Source organism: Equus caballus, chromosome 7, assembly GCF_041296265.1.
Source record: "Equus caballus isolate H_3958 breed thoroughbred chromosome 7, TB-T2T, whole genome shotgun sequence".
Taxonomy (NCBI): Eukaryota; Metazoa; Chordata; class Mammalia; order Perissodactyla; family Equidae; genus Equus; species Equus caballus.
In genome coordinates this window covers 73867501-73891807 of record NC_091690.1, presented here as the reverse complement: position 1 = coordinate 73891807, position 24307 = coordinate 73867501, and the positions used below count along the sequence as shown (strand labels likewise).

Here is a 24307-nt window from a genome sequence, read left to right as displayed (position 1 = left end):
GCGTGATCACCGCCAACCAATGGGAAGGCGTACCCTGCGGGACAAGACTCCAGACACGTGATGCGAGGAAAGGGAGAGGCGGATCACGTGAGTTCAGCGCCTTCCCAGTTTTTGAGATCCAGTCCTCTATCAAGGGCCATAGAGGCCGTCGAGTGAGTGCTAGTATGTGCTCGCGTGGCCACCCTTCTGGGCCAGTGAGCCGACTTATACCAAATGCCATCATGATATGCTTTTCTGAATGCCATGCGGGAGACGAGTGGGATCCAGGCCCTATGCTCCTAGAACGCCCAGTCTGGGTCTACGCACATTGGCCCCAAATTCCCCACGCCAAGTCAGGGCCCTCATGGAGGGTGTGGCGCCCAACTGAATTCTCAGTCTGGACTGGGGACCTGAGAATGGAAGAAGTGACTTTATACCTTCACAAGCCGAAGTGGAGTGGAGCTCAATCCTGATAGAGATAAAGGCCACCTCACAGATCTCCGTGCCCTCAGGCATCTCTTCTGTTCTGCTGTTTTGCAGCAGCCATAGTAATCTAACACGCGAAGCTGACCATCAGTGCCTTGTTCTTAGAGCTATCCCATGTCTTCTCTTGGACCCTGAACACAGGTCCAAGTCTGTCATTCAAGATCTTGCAGAGCCTGATACCTGTCTTCCACTTAATGCGCGGGGTTGGAGGGAGGGGAGGTGGTGGTGGTGGTGGTGGTGGTGTTGGAGGGGTTGGCTGGATGCCTCACCAGCCATAGGGAAATACTTGCAGTTTCCCGATCGACCTCCTGGATTTTGTACATGTAGCCTGTCACAGTCTCCTCATTGGGTCTGCCTTGTGTCTTCAAGACTCAATATTCTCCTGCTTAGTCTCTAGCCAGCATTGATTCATTCATTTATTGAATCAAATATTCAGTGAGAGTGTGCAATGTGCCACACTGTTCTATCTGGATATGCATCAGTTCACAAAACAGCCAACAATTCCCTGTATTCATGAAGCACCACATTCTCTGTTCTTGGGTCAGTCTCTTCTACCAAACTTCGAGTTCCTGGAGGACAGAGACAGTATCTGACTCTTCTCTGGGACCCAAGCCTTGGCACTTGCTTAGAGAAGACTTGAATTTTGAATTAATGAGTTAATTACAACCTCCCTATCACCTTGGCTCAAACGATGCCCCTTGTCATGATCCAAGGGGTTGTGGAGTCACCAAACCCAGTAGCTCTTATTACCCCTCAAATCAAGACCCTGGAGGAGTTCTGTAAGTACTTTGTGGGCTCCCAAAGGGTAAGAGTCAGCTCCAGCTTATCCCCGGGGGCTAGTAACTTGAACTGCAGGTCTCAGGTGACAGCAGCAGCCTCAGCATCAATAATTGAGAGCAGGTCCAGCCTGCCTCAGGGTTCTTTGCTCACAACGACTCCCCCTCCTCTCCTCTGCTCTGATCTTCCCTAAGCAGGAGTCTCCAGCTCAGGTAAGTAGGGCTTTAGAGTGTGGGTTCCCCAACATCGCCACTCACCTGTTCACACCCATTGATACAACTTCACTTTCATTTTTAGTCCCCACCACCACCAGGGGCCTCACAAGGGTCAGATCTGGAGGAGGGAGAGAATGGTCCAGGGGATGGGAGAGGAGAGGGCACTTATCCCCCATAGGGAGCCCGGGAGAAGAGGCCTGGGGGTAGGGGTGAAGTGTGTGCTGTGTGTATGTGTATGTATATCCTTGTGAAGGGAATTCTGAGAGGCAACAGGAGATGAGGGGAATGCAGGGGAGGGGAGATAGGACTAGAGAAGAAATACAGAATCAAGGACGCCTCTCACCCCCAGGGAAGAGCAGCCAGGGAGAGTCCTGGGGTGGGAAGGAATCTTATCCTGACACCCTATGGAGTGTTTTGATTGCCTTTTACTAAGGCAGAGCACAGTGACTGAAGGCGTTTCTCACTACAAAGCTGTGTTCTTTTGCTGCAAAGTAATGGGTCAGAGGAGATCAAGCAGGCAGGGGGCAAGGTGGGGGAGAATATCTCAGAGGGGAACTGGTGAAGGGGGTCTTGAAGAAGGGGTCACTACAGAGATGTGGGGAAACAGGTAGGGGAAGCAAGGTGAAGATAGGACCAGGGCTCGGAAGTGGGAAGAGGTGGTTTGGGGTTGGGTGCTGAACTTAGACCAGCATGAAATCCTTGAAAGTACACAGGCTTGGAATGAGACCAACTTGGATTCAAATCCCAGTTCTGCTGTGTGACTCTGGACAAAAGACTTACCCTTTCTGAGCTATGGTTTGTAAAATATAGGGATAATAACTGCTACTGGTAAGGGCTGCACAAATGACAGGCAAATGGTGGGTTTGAGTTTTTCTCCCTGCCTCCCTCCACCCCAGGGCCCAGGTAAGGGACCATGTCGCCCGCCATCGCGCTGGCCTTCCTGCCACTGGTGGTGACATTGCTCGTGCGGTACCGGCACTACTTTCGACTGCTAGTGCGCACAGTCTTGCTGCGGAGCCTCCGAGACTGCCTGTCAGGATTGCGGATTGAGGAGCGGGCCTTCAGCTATGTCCTCACCCACACCTTGCCTGGGGACCCTGGTCATATCCTCACCACCCTGGACCACTGGAGTAGCCACTGCGAGTACCTGAGCCACATGGGGCCTATCAAAGGTCAGTGTTCCCTAGCCTTCTGCTCCAGGCAGCACCCCCAAGACGGTGAAGGAAGATCTGGGATCTGCCACTGCCTTACTGGGTGGACTGGGCAAGTTCTTCATCTTCTATGGGTCTCTTTTTCTCCTTTGGAAATGAGGGGGCTGGGCAAGGTTACTCATTAATCCAGCAAACATTTATTGCCACCTCTTTTGTACCAGGCATGCGCTAGGCACTGGGGGAGGAGGTAGAGGCCACAGGGACGAATCAGCCACAAGTGCTGGCCTAAAGGAGGCATAATACAGAGGGGAATGACCATCTCAGCACATAAGCCATAACTTCGTAATTATCTGTGTATGAGTCTTTCTTCCCCACCATGGAGGGGCCCACATCCCATTCAGGGTAGCTGTCTGCCTGGATCTGAGTCCCAGCTCCCAGCACAAGTGCTTTTAAAGTCTTATTTAAGAAATTCATTCAATTCTTTGAAATTCATTCAAGGTTAGAAAGATATTCAATGAACAAAACAAGGGGGAATAAAACTGGAAGCTCTAACAAAGGTCTCTCAGGAACCTGGAAGATGGTCTCTCAGAAGCCTGGTAGTTGTTTCTGTCCAGGCCCTCCTGGAGGAAGCAACATTTGAACTGAGCCTAGAAGGATTGCTTTCAAGTTGGCCAGGCAGATGAGGATAGGGGTGGGGAAGGGAAAAGCCAGCCACACGTACAAATGCGGCATGGAGGAATGAGCCACCATGGTTGACTCTGGGCTTGGTTGTTTGGGATGGCTGTAGTACAGGCTACAGCTGGGAAGAATTGGGAGCTGAAACTGGAGAGGTAGGGTAGGATCAGGTGCAAGAAGGTCCTGAGTGTCAGGCTGAGGATCCCAAGGTCAATCCTAATGGCCTTTAGGATCACAGGAACCAGGGAGTGATAGTGTCAGATTTGTTAGAAAGATTCCTAGTGGCTAGTGTGAAGACTAGACTGAAGGAGGCAAGCCTGGAGGACAGGGGGACCAGTGGGGCAGCTGGGGCTATAGTCCAGGAGAGAGATGAGACCCCAGCTGGTTGGGGGCTACAGTAAGGCAGGTGGGCATTTGAGATCCGTTTCTATCAGGGGCCCTGCATCCATCTCCCATGTCTGATTCAATAGCCATCTCCCCCATAGGTCAGATCCTGATGCGGCTGGTGGAAGAGAAGGCCCCCGCTAGTGTGCTGGAACTGGGCACCTACTGCGCGTACTCCACACTCTTTATTGCCCGTGCCCTGCCCCCTGGAGGTCGCCTTCTCACTGTGGAGCAGGACCCACGCACAGCAGCAGTGGCTGAAAAACTCATCCGCCTGGCTGGCTTCGACGAGCGCACGGTCAGCTCCCACCTCCCCAACCCTGGTCTCTTCCCTGCTTCCCCAGGCCTTGCCCAGGCCAGGCCTCCCCTGTGAAGGAACCCCACCTAGGAAAAGGAAGCAGCTCCACTTAGGGGACTGTGGGAGGGCGTGTGAGCTCCTGTTCAAAGTCATTTGCACATATTTGCCACTAGATGACAAAGCGGCAGTTAAGGGAAAGGCCTCTGGAGCCCAGCAAATCTGGGTCCAAACCTTAGTCTGCCTTGTTAGCTGTGTGACCCTGAGCAAAGCTCTTATCCTCTGAATCTCAGCTTCTTCACTGGCAGAATGGAAATCACATTGGATTCTGAGGCCAGAGGAAATGTGAGAACACTTGTAGAGACCTGGGCCAGGGCCTGGCATAAAGTAAGCCAGATCCTGGTGGGGTCTGGTTTTGGAGAACAATCCCTCCCACCCTCACCTCCAGCTCCTCCCACCCCCACAGGTAGAGCTCATCGTGGGTAGATCAGAGGAGGTGATCCCACGCCTACGGACCCAGTACCAGCTGAGTCGGGCAGACTTGGTGCTCCTGGCACACCGGCCCCGATGTTACCTGCGGGACTTGCAGCTGCTGGAGGCCCACGCCCTGCTGCCAGCTGGTGCCACTGTGTTAGCTGACCATGTGCTCTTCCCTGGTGCACCCCGCTTCCTGCAGTACACCAAGAGCTGTGGCCGCTACCGCTGCCGCCTCCATCACACTGGCCTCCCAGACTTCCCTGCCATCAAGGACGGCATAGCCCAGCTCACCTATGCAGGGCCTGGTTGAGGTCCAGGCCCAGGCGTACTTACTGCGGCCCCTGCACCCCCACCCAAGCAAGGACCTCAGAACATTCCCTCCCCTCCCTGCTTGTGGCCTGACACATGCTAGACTCAGGGCTGGAGAGCCTCTATTCCCACCTCTGCCCCACTCCAGCTCCACACTGACATGAGGCATCAAGTTCTGTCAGGCTGCTTGGTCCCACTGGTCCCCCTCCTTCCAGAGAGAGCCATGGACCGACAGGCAAGAGGCCTGAGCTCCCAACCCAGCCCTGTCACTGATTTGCTGGGTGACTCCAGGAGAGTCCCTGTCCTGCTCTGAGATTTAATTTGCTCTGTTAACACCAAGGAAGCTAGCTGGGAGCACTCCAGGGGCCTCCCAGCTCTGAGCCTCAGAAAGCCTGCCCTGCCCAGCTTGTGCCATTCTGGGTGGGATCAGAGGAGACAGTAAACACCAAGTTAGACGCCTTGCAGGAATGGCTGGGTGCAAGCTGGGACAGAGGAAATGGCAATGGAGCCTGAGCCTAGGGCCAGGGCCACCCTGGCCTTCCCTAGCCCTTGCCCATGTGGCCAAGTAGGTTTGCCTGAAGTCCCTTGAGTGCCCTCTCCCCAAAGCTCAAGAGAAGATGCTGGATTCCTTTGGGCCCACCGACAAATAGGAAATAGACATGGGGGGAAAAAACCAGTCCTGTGTCTTTATTAAAGAGTTAGAAAGAAACTATACATGGCAACCAAGGAGTGAGGTACTGGCCGGAAAGGCAAAGTGGGCTCAGACCCTGGGGGTTCAAAGGCAGACTGATGGCCTGGGAAGGGCCGAGGAGACCAGGTCCTGGCAGCAGCTGAGGAGGTGCCCGAGGGTGAGCTTTCAGGCACTGGGGCAATCAGCTGGTTCTGCAGCGGGTGCAGGGTAGGTTGGACCGGCCTGGACTCTCCCTGAGGCCACCCTGCCTTGTCTACCTAGATCATCCACTGGTCCTGATCCTGTTCGTTGCCTTCCATGTCCACCTGGAGAGTAGGCTGGGTGTGGGTGGGGAGGGGCCTCAGCCACCCAGCCAGCCCCAGTTCCAGATCCTGTGCCTGCCTGGATCCAGGGTGTCTGCACCTCCTGGCCACCAGTTAGGTCAGGGGCAGGAGCCCAGGAGCAGAGACCCCCCCCATACCCCCACCTACCTCATTGACCTCTCCATCATCAGGTGACTCATTGTAGTCATTCATCTCATCCATGTCCTGCATGTCCTCGTCATCCTCTGAGTCCTCTTCACTATCTTCGTCATCGTCTTCATCTTCCTCTTCCTCATCGTCATAGTGCTGTGAGGTAGGGGAGAGCCTGTAGGCTCTGCAGGCCTGCCTGGACAGTTCAAGGGCTGGCCCACTTGGAGCCTCTCTCTGGGGCCAATGAATGACCCCCACTCCCCAACCCTGTCCTCCTTGAGTCTAGCAGGCCGGTGTATGTTCTGCAGGATCTTAGTGCTGGGCCTAATGCCCACCCCCTCTAGCTCCCCTTTCTGGCTTCCACCCAGAGCTGAGGACCACAATTACGCTAGGGTCAGAGGCAGGACCTTTAGAATTAGAACAGACCCTTAGTCCCCACACAAGTCCCACCTGCTGGGGCTACTCACTTCCGAGGCTGGCTTGCCAATAGGTACCAGGTTGTTGTCCTTCTCTGCGATGCTCTGGAGCTGTGGCCAAAGGGGGAGGAGAGCAGGGCCAGGGCCCAAGCAGGGCAGGTCAGCAGGATGGGACTGGCCCACCCTGCTCCCAAGAAGACCCCCAAGTGTGGAAGAGAAGCTTCCCTCCAGTTCTCAGGAAGATTTGATACCTTTCTATCCTGTCACCTGCCACTTATTTATGAACTTGATCCAACTACGTAAACTCTCTGGGCCTTGGTTTCCTCATAAGATTATGGTGAGGGTGAAGTGAGAGACTATCAGCCTAGAACATGGCAACTGCTACGTCCTCAAGAAATAGTAAAAGTTATTATTGCCTATGCTTTAGGGAAAAGAGTCTGGGCTCCAGTCTGGCCCGGAGGTCCCATGGTCCCCCCGCAAATTAGGGTAACACAAAGACGAGAATCTAGGCCCTCCAGCTCCCAGTCTGATTCTTCCCAGCTTAAGGCAAAAAGTTCCTCCAGGACAGGTCTCCAGAGAGGCTGGGTCATGGCCAGTGAAGGGAGAGGGGGTCCCTGACTGAGGCTCCAACACTGTGCTAGGTCCTCACTCACCCAGGCCTGATGTTGCTGTTCTTGCTGCTGCAGCTCTGTCTCCTCCACACAAGGTCGATCCAGATTAAACCACAGTGTCTCAGTCACACGGGGGAAGAGTGAGGGGAACAAGGTGGACATGGCTCCTAGACTGAGGGAAAGGGTCAGATGAATCCAGCTCTCAGATGTGTTTGGTTTTGGTTTTTATTTGCTTACAGTTTGATGTGGGGATGGGGTGGAGTGGGAGGTAGCAGGGAAGCAGCCCTTCCCTATGGGAATCAGACACAGGTTTGAGTCCTGGGTCTACCACTTACTAGCTGTTTGACCTTGGCCGAGTCACTTAACCTCTCTGAGCCTGTTTCCTCATCTGTAAAATGGGGATAATAACTATTATACCGTCCTCACAGTTATTTTGATAAGTAATTTACTTTATGGATAAGGAAAGCTGTTTGTAACCTGTTCAACGAGGGAAGAGAACGGGAGCCAAATGTAGAGGTAGGAATGCAGAATGCAGACTGGCATTACAAAAGTACAGAAAATTAGAGATCGCTGGGCTCTACTGAAACCCTACCTCCTTCAAACACGAAGACCTCCTTTTTGCCCCTCTATGAAGGTCCATACCATACCCACCTAAGTGTCAGAAATTTAGGACACTAAGCATCTCTCTCATGAACCACAGCCAAACCGGGGGTGGGGGTGGGAATGTGGGTTACCAAGTCTAAGTGTGGTTCAGTAAGACATTCTAAAGGCATGAGTAAATGGATAAATAAGTAGATAGAAGGCTGAATGGATGAACCACCATGTGAGAGAACAAGTAAATTCAGGTCGGATTAAGCAGCTGAGGGAGCTAACCAGGAAGGTCCCAGAGAATCTGAATTAAAATCTTCCGACTCACAGGAAAACTGAGCCCCAGCGACAGGCAACGACTGGCTGGCTCTAGGTCACACCGTGAGTTGGGGCACAGAACTCCCCGAGGGAGAGATCCAGGGCGGACACTAGACGATATGAGGAAGACAAAAGGATCTACAGCAAGTTCTGCTTTTGCCCTAACTTATGTGACCGATCTGGGGCCAGCCGCTGCCCTTCTGTGGACCTCAGCTTCCGAGCCCGTGTAACAGGCACAACAGCACCCATCCTCCAGTCCCAAAGTACTGAGACGCCAGACTGAGCCCGAGCATTGCCAAGCCCAACCTCTCGCCGCAAAGCCACCCCCCCGATTCTTTGCTTATTATTTATGACTGTGGAGTTGACCAACAGGAAAAAGGCAGAGGCGGGATTCGGACAGGCATTTGCCCTTATAGGGCTGCTAAACGGGAAAGGAGCGGGGCCTGAGGAGGGCCAATTAACTGGAAGAAATGCTGCGTGACAGGAAGTGACACCAATAAGTGACGGATCTTGTGTGGCGGGGTGGGGCTTAGTTCCGACGAAGCAGCCAATGAGCTGGAGCTCCTTAATGCTAAAAGAAGTCTGAATGGAGCTTCCGAGGAGGCGAGTCAGGGGGACGGGGTCTCCCTGGGGAAAGAGGAAGGAAGGGGCAAGGAGACAGCAGCCTTGCAGCCGTGCTTCTGTACTTACCGCGCCGGGAGGCGGCAGCCCGCGGCGACCCGGAAGCACTTCTCTCTGCCTGAGCGGAAGGACCCGCCAGAACCCGGGACACACCAGACGCATGCGTCTTTGGTCTCCTTTTGTTTCCCTCTCCCGCCTACCATACCGGATGTGACGTTGTACACCTTAGTCGCGTTGTCGGGGTGGAGATTTGCCGCGCCTACTCTGTTGGCCCCGCTTTGCGTCTCAGCCAATCGGATTCCCCACCCTGGCGCCGCCCCAACAACCCATTTAACCCCGCCCCTCTGGCTCCAAGCAGTGTTTGCTCCCCAACCCCTGCTGAGAAATACGGTAGCTGGCAGTAAATTGTGTTAGTACTAGGACTATTTGTTCCGCTGCGTTCCAAGAAAATTAGTCTGCTTCTACCGCAGAATCGCTGGGTGATTTTGCGCCCCTCCTATCTGTCCTCTCTCACCCTCAGTTCCCCGTTTCGGCGCATACATTCATTTATATATGCCTTCAACGGGAATATTTGAGTCCCTACTGTATTCCAGGCTCTGCTAGAAGCTGGGGATAAGTATAGGAACATGGTCCCCCTCCCAAAGACTTCACAGTCTAGTGGAGAAACCAGACGCTGCAGACCCGCAGTGAACTCACTGGTCTTAAGATTGTCCAGTTCTGCATTTGAGATTATGCAAGAACTTGAGTGACTAGTAAACCTCCAGCACCGCCTTCCCGCATTCTGCTGTTGGGGAATTCGGCTGCCCTCTCCAGGCCTGGGCTAAATATGCTTACTGGTAGCCTCGTCATCTCTCCCACTCCTTTCCTGATGCCTCTGTTCTATTAACCTCTGACTCAGCCTCCCCCTCAGAGATCCTCATGCGTCTGGCAACAGATGTCTTTCGAACTTAACCCCCAATAAGCACTATCACCCACCAGCCTCTTCCAGGGCCAGCAATCATCCACAGTTCCACTCCTGCCCCGACCAGCTGTGTAACCTTTAACAAGTCCTTTTTCCCTCCCGTCTGCACTCAGTTTCCTCTTCAACCAGCGTTATAATCTCTGCCCAGCTTTTCTCCTATCCTGGACTGATGTGAGCATCTGATGAGATTACGTGTTTAAGACGTAGCATACTGTGCATATCAATGTGATTATGTTTCCAAGCAGCTCTGGTTGTTAGAAAGTTTTTCATTAAAAATTTGCCTCTTGGAAATGTCCACCGTTTTTATTCATTCATTCAACAAATACCTATTGAGTGCCTTACTATATGCCTGTCACTATTCTAAGTAGTGGACATGCAATGGGGAACATGTAAGTGAGCATAAGTGAGACCATCTTGCTACGCTAAGCGGCCCCAGCCCCTCCTCTGGTGACTACTTGCTGCTCTGCACATACTCTAAAAAAATTCACATGCTCTCCTGACTTATGGCCTCTGCTTATGTATGTACTCCCTGATAGCTTGATAAAACTTTGTCCTATGAATTTCTCTCCAGGAACATACTGACCACAGCCATGAAACACACCTACAAGGTATCCATCACAGCTGACACAACAATGGAACAATGTGATGCCTGGAGCCGGTCACGCTTAGAGACCAACATCCCTAGACGCCCTCCTTACTGCCCATTTTGCCTGTATAACTGCCTCAAGATTCTGTAATCCTTGAAGATGGGTTTTTGAGACATTAGTCACCCATCTTCTGATTTGCTGGCTAATCTAACCTAATTAAACTTCCTTTCTCGATCCCTAACTCATTGTGATTAATTGGCTCAGATTACGGTGAGCAGAGTGAGCCCACTTCTGGCATCAAACAGACACACAAAAGAATTCTCTCTCCTCATGCAGCTTCCATTCTAATGAGAGAGATAAACAATAAAGAAGATAGATAAGTAAAATATATAGCCTATGACTGTAATAAATACTAAGGAGAAAAAATAAATCAGAGAAGAATAAAAGTTGGCAGGGGAGATGTTTTACTTTGGGTAGGGGCCCAAGGAAGACCTTCCTGGGAAGATGACTTTTGAGGAAAGTTCTGAAGAAAAAGAGACAGAGCACTATTCTGATATTTAGGGAAGAGCTCTTCATGGAGAGAGCAGATATAAAAGGCCTAGAATGGCTGGCACATAGCGTACTATGGGGAGAGCAGGAGGAGGTGAGGACATGGAGGTAGCAGGAGCCAGAGAGTACAGCCTCGCAGGTCGTAATAAGGAGTTTGACTTTCACTCCGTGTTGAGGATCCTGGGAAGGGTTTTGAGCAGAGGACCCACACAATCTGATTTAGATTTTAACAGAGTTACTCTGGCTGTTCTGTGAAGAATAGATTCAGGGGGGACAGTGGCAGAAGCAGGGAGACCAGATGGGAACCTATTATAATAATCTAGAGGTGGAAGATGAGGAGTGGTTGAATTTTGAGTATATTTAGAAGGTAACGACAAGAAAGTTTGTTGACAGGTTGGACATAGAGCATCAGAGGAAGAAAAGAGCCAAGATTTCCGGCCAGAACAACTGGAAGACTGGTGTTGCCATTTCTTGAGATGGTTTTGGGGGGGAACTATCTGGAGCTCATTTTTGGGTGGGTTGAGTTTGAGATGCCCATTAGAGTAGAGATGTTGAGGGGGCAGGAGGGCATATGGGTCTGAAGGTCAGGGGAGAGATTTAGGCTGGAGATGTCAATTTGGGAGTCATCAGCACATCGTTGATAGTTAAAGCCATGAGACTGGATGAGATCACCAAATGAGTGAGTGTAGATGGAAAACAGTTTCCTTCAAAATTCAGAATTTGAGGAAACGAGGAGAAACAGCAAGCCAGACTGGAAGGAGGGATAAGTAGAAAGCCAGGCGAGTTAGGTGGTATCCTGGAAACCAAGTAAAGAAGGGGTTATCAGGAAGGAGGTAACGCTCCACTACGGCCTGTTCCTGTTTGTTTGTTTCCCTTGTTTCTATTGTTTCCCCAGCAGACCATTAGCTCCTTGAGGGCACAAACTGGGGAGTTTCCATGTCTCCAAGACCCAGCCTGACCTCTCCCTTCTCATGGGTCCCTTATCTCCTCGTCCTGTGGCCTATGTCCCCATCAGTCTCTCCTCTGTCTACTTTTCCTTACAGGACCCCTACCTCCAGCACCCTTCACCTCCCATCCTTCCTGACAGCTCTGGCCTGATGGAAATTCCCCAATAACCTAGAGTTTCTTAATAAGGTCCTCAGCCAGGTTCAATAAGTCATGGTGACTGGTTAGCTAGGGGAGGGGGGAAGGGAAAGCGAGAAGTGGAAATTTGGGGCAATTCTCTATTTTTGGCTCGGGCAACTGACTCAATGACATCATTATCCATCATTTACCCTTGCCAAGTGTTTGACTTTCTTTCATTTCAAGGATAATAAGACTCAGACTCTAAGAGGTTAAGAAGTTTGCCCCATATTCCTTCATTTGTTCCACTGTTTGGTCAACATTTATTGAGTGCCAGACACCTTGATATGCCCTGTGGAAAGAGAGATGAAGCAGAAAAAATCCCTGTCCTAGAGAAAAGTACGGTCTAATGAGAACTAAGACAATTAGGGAAGAGGGTAGGAAATCTTAAAATCAATGTACACAGAGAGCGTTATGAGAGCACAGAGTGGGGAGAGATGAATGGGTTCTGGATAAACTGAGTTTAGACTTTTGTTCAAGGGAAGGAAACATTTGAATAGGCCTTGAAGGATGATTAGGAGTTTACCTGGTAGACAACTGGGAGAAGGGGATGCACAAAGAGGCATATTACATGCAAGGGCATGGAGTTGAAAGCAGATGATGTGTTTTGAGAATAGTGAGAATCCCTTTGGGCAGAGCTAGGTGTCTGGGGATGGAGAGAGAGATGGAAAAGAATATTAAGAGGTCTCAGATGAGGGGCTGGCCCAGTGGCGCAGCGGTTAAGTTTGCAGGTTCTGCTTTGGCAGCCCAGGGTTCGCCGGTTCCGATCCCAGGTGTGGACATGGCACCACTTAGCAGGCCATGCTGTGGCAGGCGTCCCACATATAAGGTAGAGGAAGATGGGCACAGATGTTAGCTCAGGGCCAGTCTTCCTCAGCAAAAAGACGAGGATTGGCGGCAGATGTTAGTTCAGGGCTAATCTTCCTCAAAAAAAAAAAAGGTCTCAGATGAGGAAGGGCTTTGATGGCCCTGAGATGGAGTGGATGGGATGGGAGCCAGGCATCCTGGGTCTTACCTTGGCCCAATTACTGACTTGCTGGGAACCCCTGGAAGGTCCCTTCCCATCCCCCAGCTTCTATTTTTCTAACACAATATCCCAACGGTGTCTCCAGCTCTGATGTGAGTCCCTAGAAGACACTCTTCAGACCTGACCTTTTCTGTCCTGAGCTGTTACTTGCTCCTTCCTTGTGTTTTATACAGGCCAGGGCCCGGGCTGAAAGCAGGAGGCAGTATGGGGATCTCCCAACAGTCAGAAATAAATCCAGAGCCCATAGCCTAGAGAAGGAAATCCATGGCTCTGTGCAGAGAATTCTCCAGGATTCAGGAAAGGCCAAAACTGAGTGATTTGAATTCAGTGCTAGTGAGAGCTGCTTCCACGATCCTTGAGGAGTATCGCTGGCCCTGGTAGGGGACAGAGGGGACAGTCACTATCTTTCGTGCATACTGAGGGATGTTTGGTCTCCAAAAGGCTTTCAGACTCATAATTTCCTCTTATCCTCACCCCAGCCCTGGGAATCCTGCCCCTAGTTAGCATACGGGGAATATGAGGCTCTGGAAAGGTAAGTGGCTTGACCAAGCTGAAGCTGCCACTTTAGAATGTCAATCTTTCATTCACTCCACAAAACTTTCTTATGGGCCGGTCTGTGCTTGGTGATGGGGACAAATAGAGGAATCAGATCTGAGTGTCATGCTCTGGAAGCCCTCAGGCTAGTTTGGGAGGCATAAACCAAATCATTAGGCTCTTCAGGGCTGGTCTCTGTCTAATTCATCTCTATTTCCTCAGCACCTGGTCCAGTGCCTGGCACAGAGAAGCCACTCAATAAATGCTTGTGCAATATGGTGTTTTAAAAAAATTCAGTCTAATGGAATTGAATTATAGTTCATGTGATGAACGCTACAGTAGAGACAGGTTCTGAGGAGAGTGGGAACACTGAGAAGAGAAGAGCAACGTGTGGGAGAGGAGGTGGGGAAGGCTCCTCAGGGAGATGAGAGCTTGCAGGAGGAGAAGTTGGGAAAGGACATTCCAGACAAGAGGGGACAAGGTGTGCAAAAGCACAGAGACCTGAAAGGGTGTGGTGTGCTCAGCGCACAGCAGTGACTGAGGGCCTACTTGTGGCCATCTTAGTGATGGGCGCCGTGGGAGAAACAGGGCCAGAAGACAGTGTCCTGTCCTCAAAGGATGACACGTATCCTTGGATGAGGGCCAGGAGACATTGAGAAAGGTTTCTTTGAGCAGAGGAAGCTTCAGCAGGGCTGTGAAGGATGCTTCAGAGTCAGAGAGAAGGAAGGAAAGAGGAAACCTTCCAGTTTGGGGGGGGCTCCCTGAGCAGGAACTGGGGTGTGGAGTGACTGAGGAGATTGCCCTGGCAGGAGAGCACGACGTGTGGAAGGATGCTGGAGGAGGCTGGAGAGCCCCACTGGGTGGGCCGGCTGAGGGAGTGCACGCTTGCTGGGGTATAATCTTCCTTCTATCTTAGGGTCACTCAACACCTCGTTTACTGTCTGGTCAGCAGTCATCTGGGCCTCTCTGGGCCTGCCTCTGCCTTTAGGATGGCTGGATAAGCTAGAAATGATCTCCGTGGATTCTCTTCCAGTTCTCTAGAAAGCCAGCCCTGGGAGGGGTGCTCAGGCCAGGCCTCTATTTGCATGGTGGGTTTGCATGTATTTGCTTACCAAAGCTAGGGTTTCCTCACTCTGACCAAAGCAAAAATAAACAAAAAGTGGGAAGAGAGACCCACTGTGTGGGAGGCAAAGGCCGAGGGGACACAAACCTACACAAACATGCACATACACTCACCATGACACCCTCCCAGCACACACAGGTGTGCTAGGCAGAATAAAGGCCCCCTAAAGATGTCCATGTCCTAATCCTGGAACCTGTGAATATGATGTGTTACAAGGCAAAAGGGACTTTGCAGATGTGATTAAAGGTAAGGACCTTAAAATGGGGAGATTAGCCCGGATTATCCAGGTGGGTCCAATCTGTTTACATGAGTCCTTAAAATCGGAGAATCTTTCCCAGCTGTGGTCAGAAAAAAGGTATGATGAAGAAAGAAGAGTCAGAGAGATGCTACACTGCTGCCTCTGAAGATGGAGGAAGGCAGCCATGAGCCAAGGAATGCAGGCAGCTTCTAGAAGCTGGGAAAGACAAGGGAACTGATCCTTGTCTAAAGTCTCCAGAAAGACATCCAGCCCAGCTGACACCTTGACTGTAGCCCCCTGAGACCCATGTTGGACTTGTAACTTACAGAACTGGAAGATAATAATTCATGTTGTTTTAAGCCACGAAGTTTGTGGTAATTTGTTATGATACCAATAAAAAATGAATACACAGGCACACACCTACATCCTCATGCTCAAATAGACACTGAGTCACACTGTAATACATGCTTGGACAGACACAGGCAGGGAGACCCAGAGATAGCAGCAGACTCATAGTGGAGGCTGGGGAGCAACGAGCCTTCAGGTGTGTGCTGTGGGGGTGGGGTGCAGTTGTAAGGCCTCTTCCTTGTTTGTTGTGAAGAAAGCACAGAGCCAAGGCCTCACCCTTTTTTTTTTTAAAGATTGGCACCTGAGCTAACCAAGCTTCCTGACCTGAGCTGCGACTCATCTCTTTTTTTTCCCTTCTTCTCTCCAAAGCCCGCCAGTACATAGTTGTATATTCTAGTTGTAGGTCCTTCTGGCTCTGCTATGTGGGATGCCGCCTCAGCGTGGCCTAATGAGCGGTGCCATGTTTGCGCCAAGGATCCGACCTGGCGAACCCCCAGGGCCACCAAAGTGGAGCATGTGAACTTAACCACTCAGCCACAAGGCCCGCCCCCAAGCCCTCACCGTTTGATCACATTTCTCACAGCCTTGCTTTCACTCTGTTCCTCCAGTCTTCACATCAGTTTTGGGACTCTTTTTACCTTAAAAACTGATGAGTACACAACATGGATGAACTTTGAGAACATTATGCTAAATGAAATAAGCCAGTCACAAAAGGACAAAGACTGTATGATTCCATTTATATGGGGTACCTAGAGAAGTCTAATTCATAGAGACACAGAGTGGAATGGTGTTTGCCGAGCCAGCCCTGATGGCCTAGCAGTTAAAGTTCAGCACATGCCACCTCTGCGGCCTGGGTTCAGTTCCCGGGCATGGAACCATACCACTCATCTGTCAGTAGCCATGCTGTGGTGGTGGCTCACATAGAAGGACCAGAAGGACTTAAACTAAAATATACAACTAGGCACTGGGGCTTTGAGGAGGAAAAAAAAAGAAAAGAATCGTGTTTAAAAAAAAAAATGGTGGTTGCCAGGGGCTGGGGGAAGAGGGAATGAGGAGTTATTGTTTAATGAGGGCAGAGTTACAGTGTGGGAGGATGAAGCAGTTCTGGAGATGGCTGGTGGTGATGGTTCCACAACCATGTGAATGTACTTAATGTCACTGAACTGTACACTTAAAAACGATACATTTTATATTGTGTACATTGTACCACAATTTAAAAAATAAAAATTAATATATGAGTAGACGCCATTTTGGAGAATGGGCTCAGGGGGCAGTCACCTGATGGCCACTGTGGTGCAGCTGGAAACGGAGACTCTGGTTCCCTGACATCTGCCTCTTGCTCCCATTATGCTGTCACATCTCTACTCTCCATCTTGATGCCCCACTCTAGTCCAGACTATCACCTCCTGTAACCTGGACCACTGCAATAACCGACTAACTTCCCGCACCCACTCTGAAGTCACATAGCAGCCTAAAACCTTTCCCTGGCTGCTTTTAGCCTCTGAGCTGAGATCCTTGCCAGAAGGATCTCAGTGTAGGCAGGAACGTTGGGTGGAGACCAGGGAGTTAGTTCCTGCCTGCCTGACCACCCCAGCTCCAATCCCCCTGAATCTTGTCACCGTAGTCACAGCCCGGGGGCCTAACACTCCCCATACTCACGTTCTGCCCTTCTCTTCCATTTCCTGGATTTTTCCAGGCAGGCCAGCCTCCTCTCCTCCCACCCGGATGATAACCAGCCTTTCACAAAAACCACCCTTTATTCCTAAATAGCAAACATTTACTGTCTCGCCCTTTCCCCGCTTGCACCCCCCCATCCTGCACTCCGGGAATCCCAATCCCACTCTTTCTCCCCCTCCCCCACATCCAAGCCTCACTCACTCAGGCTCCTTAGGGAAGTCATCCATCATTTTACATTTCTGTTTTATAGGTGGGGAAACTGAGGCTCCACCACTTCCTCCTCACTCCTGCTCCCTGCTCCCCTCTGCCATAGTCCCTTCTGCTCTCACCGTCCGGGGCCAGGGCAGTTTCACCAAGATCACAAAGAAATCAAACTCAGAGGGGCCCCCAGAGATCATGCTAGCCCCTCCTGGGCACTCACCCGCTCATTCAGACCACAAATCCTTCCTGAGCACTCCCTCTATGTCAGGCACTCTTCTCAGGGCCCGAGATAGTCATGAACAGAAGGGGCATAAATCCCTGCTCACAGGACATTCACGCTGTAGTGCTGGGAGATGGTCCTGTTAGCACACAGTAACATCAGGTGGTGAGAAGTGTGCTGAAGAGGAATAAAGTCAGGGAAGGCCATGGAGCGTGCTGGGGTGAGGGTGAGTCTATATTCAGGAGAAGGTGGTCAGGAAAAGCCTTGCTAATAAGGTGATAGTTGCGCAGACTCCCCAAGAAATGAGGGAGAGAACCAGGGGACAGTGGGGGAGGAAGACTCCAGGCTGGAATCAGCAACACTTCCAGCAGCTGCTACTCAGATTCCTGATGCCCAAATTCCAGCTGCAGGATCAGCCAGCACCTTTCCCATCTTCTCCATCGTGGAAAATGGCACCAACATCTCCACAGTCCGCAAGCCAGAAACTTGACCATTATTTTTCTTCCGGATCTCTCCCTCTCCACACCCCAGAAGTCCCCAGGCCCTAGAGATCTTATTTACTAAGTATCTCGTGAATCCACTACTTCCTTCAATTCCAGAATTCTTTTTTCCCCATCGCCCTCCAGCCCTACTCCACTCCCAGCCTTCTTCATCTCAGTAAATGGCCACATACTTCCAACTGCTCAGACCGGAAAACCTTGGAGTCATCCTAGCTCCTCCTGTTCTCCAACACCCAACATCCAATCCATTGGCAAATCTCATAAGTGTTCCCTTCAGATTACATCCAGGTTCCCACCCTTCTCTCCACCTCCCCTGCCACCACCTAACCCTGGTTCAAGTCACCATCACCTTGAGCCTGGGCTGTTCAAATAGACATCTATGTCCTTTGCTTGCTTCCCCTTGTCCCTAGAGTCTGTTCCTAGATCGGATGCTGAATGGGGAAAAAAGAAAGTTTCCATTGCGTTCAGAATAAGACCTCAAGTCCCGACCCCGTCTGACTAATGGGGTCTTCCAGGTTCTGCCTGGGCCCACACTCCTGTCATGAGCCCTGCTCCCTGCTCACCAGTTCCACTGACCTCCTTGCTGTTTGTTCTTGGAACATACTGAGTACATGCCTGCCTCAGGGCCTTTGAACTTATTGTTCCCTCTGCCTGGAACACTTCTCCCTCTGTATCCACAGGGCTCCTGTCCTCACTTCACTATGATTTCTACCCAGCTATCACCTCATAACTCTTTCCTATATAAAATAGGCCCTCTTCCATCACTCTCCATCCCCGTACCTGCTTTATTGTTATTCAAAGCACCATCATCATGTATCTATTTATTTGTTTTCTCTCCCCTCCCCTACCTCCACTAGAATGCAAGCTCCCTGAGAGCAGGGACTTTGTCTTCTTCACTGTTGTAGCCCCAGCCCCAAGAACAGCCTAGCACATAGTGGGCAGTTAATTAATCTTGGATTGATTTGTTGAATGAATCCCCACTGCCAACCCCCTGGTCCGAGGCACCATCATCCCAGGCCTGGACTCCTGAAATAGCTCCCTACCTAGTCTACCCACCCCTCCCCTGCCCACCCCCAATCCCTTCTGTACACACCAGCCAGGAGAATCTTTCTAAACTGCCAGTTGAATCATGTCACTCCCCAGGTTTAAACTGCCATGATTAAATAATTTTATAATCCCTTACATTGATAAGACTCTGTGGAAATAGTCACTTTTGCTAGCATGAGTGCATCTTGGAGGGCAATTTGATATCTCTTAAAGTTAATAATGTACGCACCCTTTGAACCCAGCAATTCCACATCATGTCTAGGAATTCATCCTTTAGATAGGTTCTTTTTTTTTTTACATTGTTTTGCAGTAACTTTTTTTTTTTAAGATTTTATTTTTTTCCTTTTTCTCCCCAAAGCCCCCCGGTACATAGTTGTATATTTTTGATTGTGGGTCCTTCTAGCTGTGGCATGTGGGATGCTGCCTCAGCGTGGCCAGATGAGCGGTGCCACGTCCATGCCCAGGATCCGAACTGGCAAAACCCTGGGCCACCGAAGTGGAGTGCATGAACTTAACCACTCAGCCACAGGGCTAGCCCTGGTATTTTTTCTGTTTTCTTTTTTTGAGGAAGATTAGCCCTGAGCTAACATCTGCTGCTAATCCTCCTCTTTCTGCTGAGGAAGCCTGGCCCTGAGCTAACATCCATGCCCATCTTCCTCCACTTTATATGTGGGACGCCTGCTACAGCATGGCTTGCCGGGCGGTGCCATTTCTGCACCGGCAAACCCTGGGCTGCTGAAGCGGAACGTGCGCACTTAACCGCTGCGCCACTGGGCGGCCCTGTTTTACAGTAACTTTTTAAAGTTGTGGTAAAATATACATGATAGAAAATTTACCACTTCCGCCATATTTGCGTGTACAGTTCAAGGGCATTAAGTACATTCACATTGTTGCAGAACCATCAGCACCATCTGTCTCCGGAACTTTTTCATCTTCCCAAATTGTTTGGGAATTCGCCTCACTCCTAGAGCCTCAGTTTCCTCATCTGTATGTTGGGAATAATAATGTCAACCTTGCAGGGCTTTGTGAGGGTTACAAGACACAACGATGTATGTAAAACATAATTATGCTAATTGATATAGAGTAGTCCTCGATATATGACTACTAGTGTGATTATGTACGTTAACGTTTAGTAGGCTACAAAATACTTTCATATACACCTTCCAACTACTCCTAAGAGAAGGAAGAGAGACTCATGTCTCTCTTTAGGAAGTGAGGATAGTAAGACCTGCAACACATTAAAGACCACAGGCTGCTACAGTAGGAGGAGGGCAGAGAGTTGATGACTATGGCCTGGTACTCAGCAGTGATGCAGCCCTGGGGAGGCTGACGGGGCAAGGAGAGTGCCTCATAACCAGACATGGACCTTGTCACCTTAGACTTACCTGCGGCAGGACCTTGAGCTGAGAACTGACTGAAACCACAGACCCTGCCCCAGGAGAGGCATTCTACTAGTTGAGTAAATGATGACAGGATCCGAAAGTTTTCCCAAAAGCATGATGAGAAGACATCAATATACATTATTAGAAAAACAGGAGCAGTACCATTTGTCTTCCTAGGTTAATATCAATTTTACTGTCTGCAATGTTTGAAAAACAAAGAATAAGGATCAAGCACTTTTAACTTGAAAAAGCGAACTTTTTTTCTTAACATTTTTTAAATAATGGTTAGTAAAAGGGTTTTTGCTATAGAGAGCATTGTAGTTAATTTCAGACCATACAAGGCATAAAGAAGTAACTCGAGGTGCTGGCCCGGTGGCATAGTGGTTAAGTGCACACGTTCTGCTCCAGCGGCCCAGGGTTTGCCGGTTCAGATCCCGGGTGCGGAGATGGCACGGCTTGGCAAGCCATACTGTGGTAGGCATCCCACATATAAAAGTAGAGGAAGATGGGCACGGATGTTAGCTCAGGGCTAATCTTCCTCAAAAAAAAAAAAAGAAAGAAAAAGTAACTTGAAGATGATGCAATCAGATGTGACAATAATACCCAAGTGTGTAAGTGTGGATAACTCGGCTTCATGAGCTTTTTGCTTCTTTTGTCCAAAGCACAAACGTGTAGTGAAACTACCCAAAAAAAGCAACGCGTAGAACAGTATGTTATCATTGTGAACAAAAATGGGATATATACGGCATAAATGCACAGAATTTCTCTAGCAGTATACCCAAGGGACAAGCACAATTGGTGGTCTCAAGTTCATACTTTTGCAAACATGTGGATGGTATCCTGGATAGTATCCGTAACAATGTAGCATTGTTTTGTGCATGCCCTTCTTGTTGAAATTTACATAAATGGTATCAGATCAGATTCATCATTCCGTATCTTATTTTTCCATTCAACATTTTTGCATATTTGTATACATATACCTACATACATGTATATCATATTTAAATAAAGTATACATTCACATGGTTAAAAATCAAAAGAGCCTAGAAAGGTTTTCAGAGTCTCATCCCTAATCCTGTGCCCTCCTCCCAAGCAACTACTTTTTAAATTTTTGTGTACCTTTCCAGAATTTTCTTATATAAACGCATATATTCTCCTTGCTCCTTTTTTACACAAAAGATTGTGTACTATGATGCCCTTCTGCACCTTTCTTCTTTCACTTAACAATACACTTGGAGATTTTTCCATATTTGTACATCAAGAGCTTTCTCATGCTTTTTACCAGGTTAAATCCCGTTGGGTGGATGTACAATAATTGATTGAACTGGCCGCTTATTGAAAGACAATTGAGCTGTTTCCTAGGCAAAGCCTGCCTGCCGTCCCTGAGAGGGAGGCTGATGAAGCGGTCAGGATGGGCTTGTAAAAGGGGGGTGGGGGTGGGGAGACACTCTACCTTCCCAGGTGGACTGAGGGCAGTGGTAGGAGTAGGACAGGGAGGAAAAGTGGGGATGAGAGGCAGGCAGCAAGGTGGGGTCTCCCCCAGGTTTCCCGGAAGGCTGATATCTCTGCTGACTTTTCCTCCTGTGTCCCCTCTGCCTACTGCTTTGGCTCAGTTCCTTCCTCATGTGCCCCTTACCTGTTGGCCTTCTCCTAACTCTAGGCCTGACTCTGCCCGAGGCATTCCCCAAGACCCAGGTGTCGGGGGAACTGAGGTCTGCCTCTCTGGCCCTGCACTCTCGCTGGCTCTCCACATTGCCCCCCCCCCCCCCCCCACCCCCCCGCCCGCCCATCAACTCCTGTGGCATCTGGTCCAGGACCCTGAGCAATTACGGAATGCCTCAGGGGCCTTTAGCTGGCCCCAGTTCAGCTTCCCTCTTTGCCCCACTGGCAGCCTCTGGGCACCTAAACCTAGCCTGCCCTGGTCTAGTGGGGATGTGCTGTTGAAGCAGAAACCCCAAGGCTGGCTGGTACCCCTTCCTCTCACTCCCCACCCCTTTCAGTGTTCAGTGTTCAGAGTCTGTGTTTCCTCTTGTGCAGATTTGAGATGACTTGTCCGGCTGGCAGGGCCGTCTGATTGTGGATGAAATACTGGCTGGGGAAATCCAGAGCGGGAGGTGGGGGAGGTGGGTGGCTCCCTCCAAGGTCACAGAGCAAGCTAGTGTTGAAATGCCTTGGTGGGGGCGCAGGGAGGAATTCCTGCCTCTTGGCCCAGACTTCCATACGCCCTTCATTGCTTGGCTCAGCTGCCCTGTGGGGTAAACTGGGTGGGGAGAGCAGAAGATGTGGGCTTGGGAGGGAGACAGGAAATCTGTCCGACAGTCTTTTGGTTACTGTGGTTCTTTCAGGCCTCGTCTACCTCTGACTGTGGCTTCCTAGCAGGAACAGATGGACATGGCCTGGCAGAAGACACAGTTGCTGCTTCTGGCTTTGGTGGCTGCTGCACAGGGTGGCCAGCCCAGGACTCCACGAGCCAAGACGGACCTGATCAATGTCTGCATGGATGCCAAGCATCACAAGACAAAGCCAGGCCCTGAGGACAAGCTGCATGACCAGGTGAGGATGGAGTGAGGTCTGGGGTGGGGAAGAGGACTGACTCTAAAAAGGGAAGAAGTTAACAGAATGAAAAGATCAGCTTTGGGGGGTGATGGAGGCAGAAGGATGGGTGAGATGATCCTGGAGGACCTCCCCCAGTAGACTACCAAATCTACAATAATGGGGGGACCATTTGTTTAGCCCCCACTATGAGCCAAGTTCTTTCCTCACACCTTGTCAGTGAATATGCCCCAAAGGCCTACTTGGTGGTGGTGGAGGGGGGGGGGGGGTGTCTCTCCTTATACAAATGAGGAAATAGGCCCAGAGAGGGCAGAGGTACAAGTGGAATGAGAGGCCAATAACTAGCAGGGGCCAAGAGAGGGATTGGTGGTAACTTTCCCAACCTTAGTAATGTGCCAGCCCATGAAGCTCAAAGGCAAGGTAGAAAGAGAGACAGGTCCCTCATGTCACAATGCAGCAAACATGTACAAACAGGCTGCATCTCCCATCCCCTTTAGGGTCTGAAGGGACAGTGACAAATCAGATACTCTGGGAAGACTTTCCAGGACAGGGGCCATTGGCCTTGGCCCTGGAGGATGAGTAAGAATTTTCCAGGAAGGCAAGGCAGGAAAGGGCAACCTAGCAGAGGACAGTGTATACACGGGTCAGGGGATGACAGCCCAAGCAGTGGCAAGTCTAGCATGGCCAGAGCCAAGGAAGCTGCTGCTCGGAGAGAAGGGGAGGTGAGGCCAGGTCCCCAACTCATAGGTAAGGCCCCTGAAGCAGTCAGGAAATCCGAGCTTGAAGTTGAACTCCAGGCTCAGGAGAGATGCCGGTATGTTATTCTTTCTGGTCTCCTCCTCTGCTCCCCACAGAGTTTCACATTGTGAGAGGGCGGGGGCTGTTCTCAAGGAACGACTGGTGTGGACTGACTCCAGGGGCTTGAAGTGAAGAGAGGGACGCCCAGCAGCCTCGTGACTTCTGAGTCATTTCCAACATTTTGTTTGTTTTGTGTGTGTGTGTGTGTTGTAAAATACACATAACACAAAATTTGCCATTTTAATCATTTCTAAGTGTACAGTTTAGTGGCATTAAGTAATTCACATTGCTGTGCAACCATCACCACCACCCATCTCCAGAACTTTCTGATCTTCCTCAACTGAAAGTCTGTACTCACCACTCCATCCTCGGAAATTTTGACTTCTAAAAGGTGCTTTTGAGAATTCTCTGGAGCACTTCCTCTTTGCCAACAAATGATGCAGAAGCAGACCTTTGAGGGGGACAGATGATTGCCATTCTGAGGGACATGTTCTATATAGGAGTGGCTATTTTTGTTGAGCCCCTGCTATAGGCGAGGAAGGGCTTCTTATTATATTAATTAACTCTTTCAGAGGCAGAAACCACTGACCCTGACTGGCAGGTCAGGGATGAGGTGCACGGGGTTTTGCAGGGCAACCAAGAGTTGGGGTATCTGAGGAGGAGCATGCGTGAAGCCAGGGAGTCCTGGAAGCATGTTCTGTGTCAGTGGCACTGGGCGTGGGCTGGGTTGTTGGAGAGGGGTAGGTTTGGCCTTACCCTTGTGGATTTTCCTTAGTTTCTCCTGAGTGCCCAGACCTGTCACATCCCCTCTCACTTGACCCTGGGCTCTAGAGTTCAGCTCAGAGATTTTAAGCAATTGGCTCATGATGGCTCAGCTCTTGAGTCCCAGCCTGGACTGATTTCTAAAGAGAAACTTCCACCACTTCTACCATCTTACCCGCCTTGAATGGATGTCTCTAGGATTGCCTACCACATTTAATCAGGTCCATGTTCAG

At 50.3% G+C, this 24307-nt stretch overlaps 3 protein-coding genes across 11 annotated transcripts in view; 2 read left to right on the top strand and 1 right to left on the bottom strand.

The window, feature by feature from the left end:
* The first annotated feature begins 2 nt into the window (after positions 1-2).
* Positions 3-5470, top strand: TOMT (transmembrane O-methyltransferase). Of its 2 annotated transcripts, XM_067053910.2 has the most exons (4): positions 3-87; positions 2354-2629; positions 3769-3965; positions 4429-5470. In XM_067053910.2, the coding sequence occupies exons 2-4, from the start codon at positions 2371-2373 to the stop codon at positions 4747-4749; spliced, it is 777 nt and encodes a 258-aa protein (XP_066910011.1). In that variant the 5' UTR covers positions 3-87; positions 2354-2370; the 3' UTR covers positions 4750-5470. The 2 variants fall into 2 exon arrangements, with proteins under 2 accessions (XP_066910011.1, XP_070130624.1); XM_070274523.1 differs by lacking the exon at positions 3-87 and having other exon boundaries at positions 114-2629.
* ANAPC15 (anaphase promoting complex subunit 15) lies at positions 5409-9241 on the bottom strand. Of its 8 annotated transcripts, none has more exons than XM_001496503.6 (5): positions 8515-9241; positions 6961-7090; positions 6359-6418; positions 5910-6047; positions 5409-5744 (listed from the first exon to the last, which is right to left on the bottom strand). In XM_001496503.6, the coding sequence occupies exons 1-5, from the start codon at positions 8646-8648 to the stop codon at positions 5697-5699; spliced, it is 510 nt and encodes a 169-aa protein (XP_001496553.3). In that variant the 5' UTR covers positions 8649-9241; the 3' UTR covers positions 5409-5696. The 8 variants fall into 8 exon arrangements, with proteins under 8 accessions (XP_001496553.3, XP_005612122.1, XP_014597053.1 ...); XM_005612065.4 differs by having other exon boundaries at positions 5409-5756; positions 8515-8776; XM_014741567.2 differs by having other exon boundaries at positions 6961-7085; positions 8515-8651.
* A 12833-nt stretch (positions 9242-22074) lies between these two features.
* FOLR3 (folate receptor gamma) overlaps positions 22075-24307 on the top strand; it is a 4044-nt gene continuing 1811 nt past the window's right edge. The window contains exons 1-2 of the mRNA XM_001499257.6: positions 22075-22216; positions 22307-22514. Of these exons, the coding sequence (XP_001499307.1) occupies positions 22347-22514 (168 nt within the window). The 5' untranslated portion in view covers positions 22075-22216; positions 22307-22346. The remainder of the gene's footprint in view (positions 22217-22306; positions 22515-24307) is intronic.

Bases quoted from the DNA above. Each gene is read 5' to 3' on its own strand.
- TOMT (XM_067053910.2), top strand. From the start codon at position 2,371: ATGTCGCCCGCCATCGCGCTGGCCTTCCTGCCACTGGTGGTGACATTG. The intron at 2,630-3,768 runs GTCAGTGTTCCC...TCTCCCCCATAG, and splicing joins CCACATGGGGCCTATCAAAG to GTCAGATCCTGATGCGGCTG. The intron at 3,966-4,428 runs GTCAGCTCCCAC...CCACCCCCACAG, and splicing joins CTGGCTTCGACGAGCGCACG to GTAGAGCTCATCGTGGGTAG.
- ANAPC15 (XM_005612065.4), bottom strand. From the start codon at position 8,648: ATGGTAGGCGGGAGAGGGAAACAAAAGGAGACCAAAGACGCATGCGTC. The intron at 6,419-6,960 runs GTGAGTGAGGAC...CTTTGGCCACAG, and splicing joins AACAGCAACATCAGGCCTGG to CTCCAGAGCATCGCAGAGAA. The intron at 6,048-6,358 runs GTGAGTAGCCCC...CCTACCTCACAG, and splicing joins TTGGCAAGCCAGCCTCGGAA to CACTATGACGATGAGGAAGA.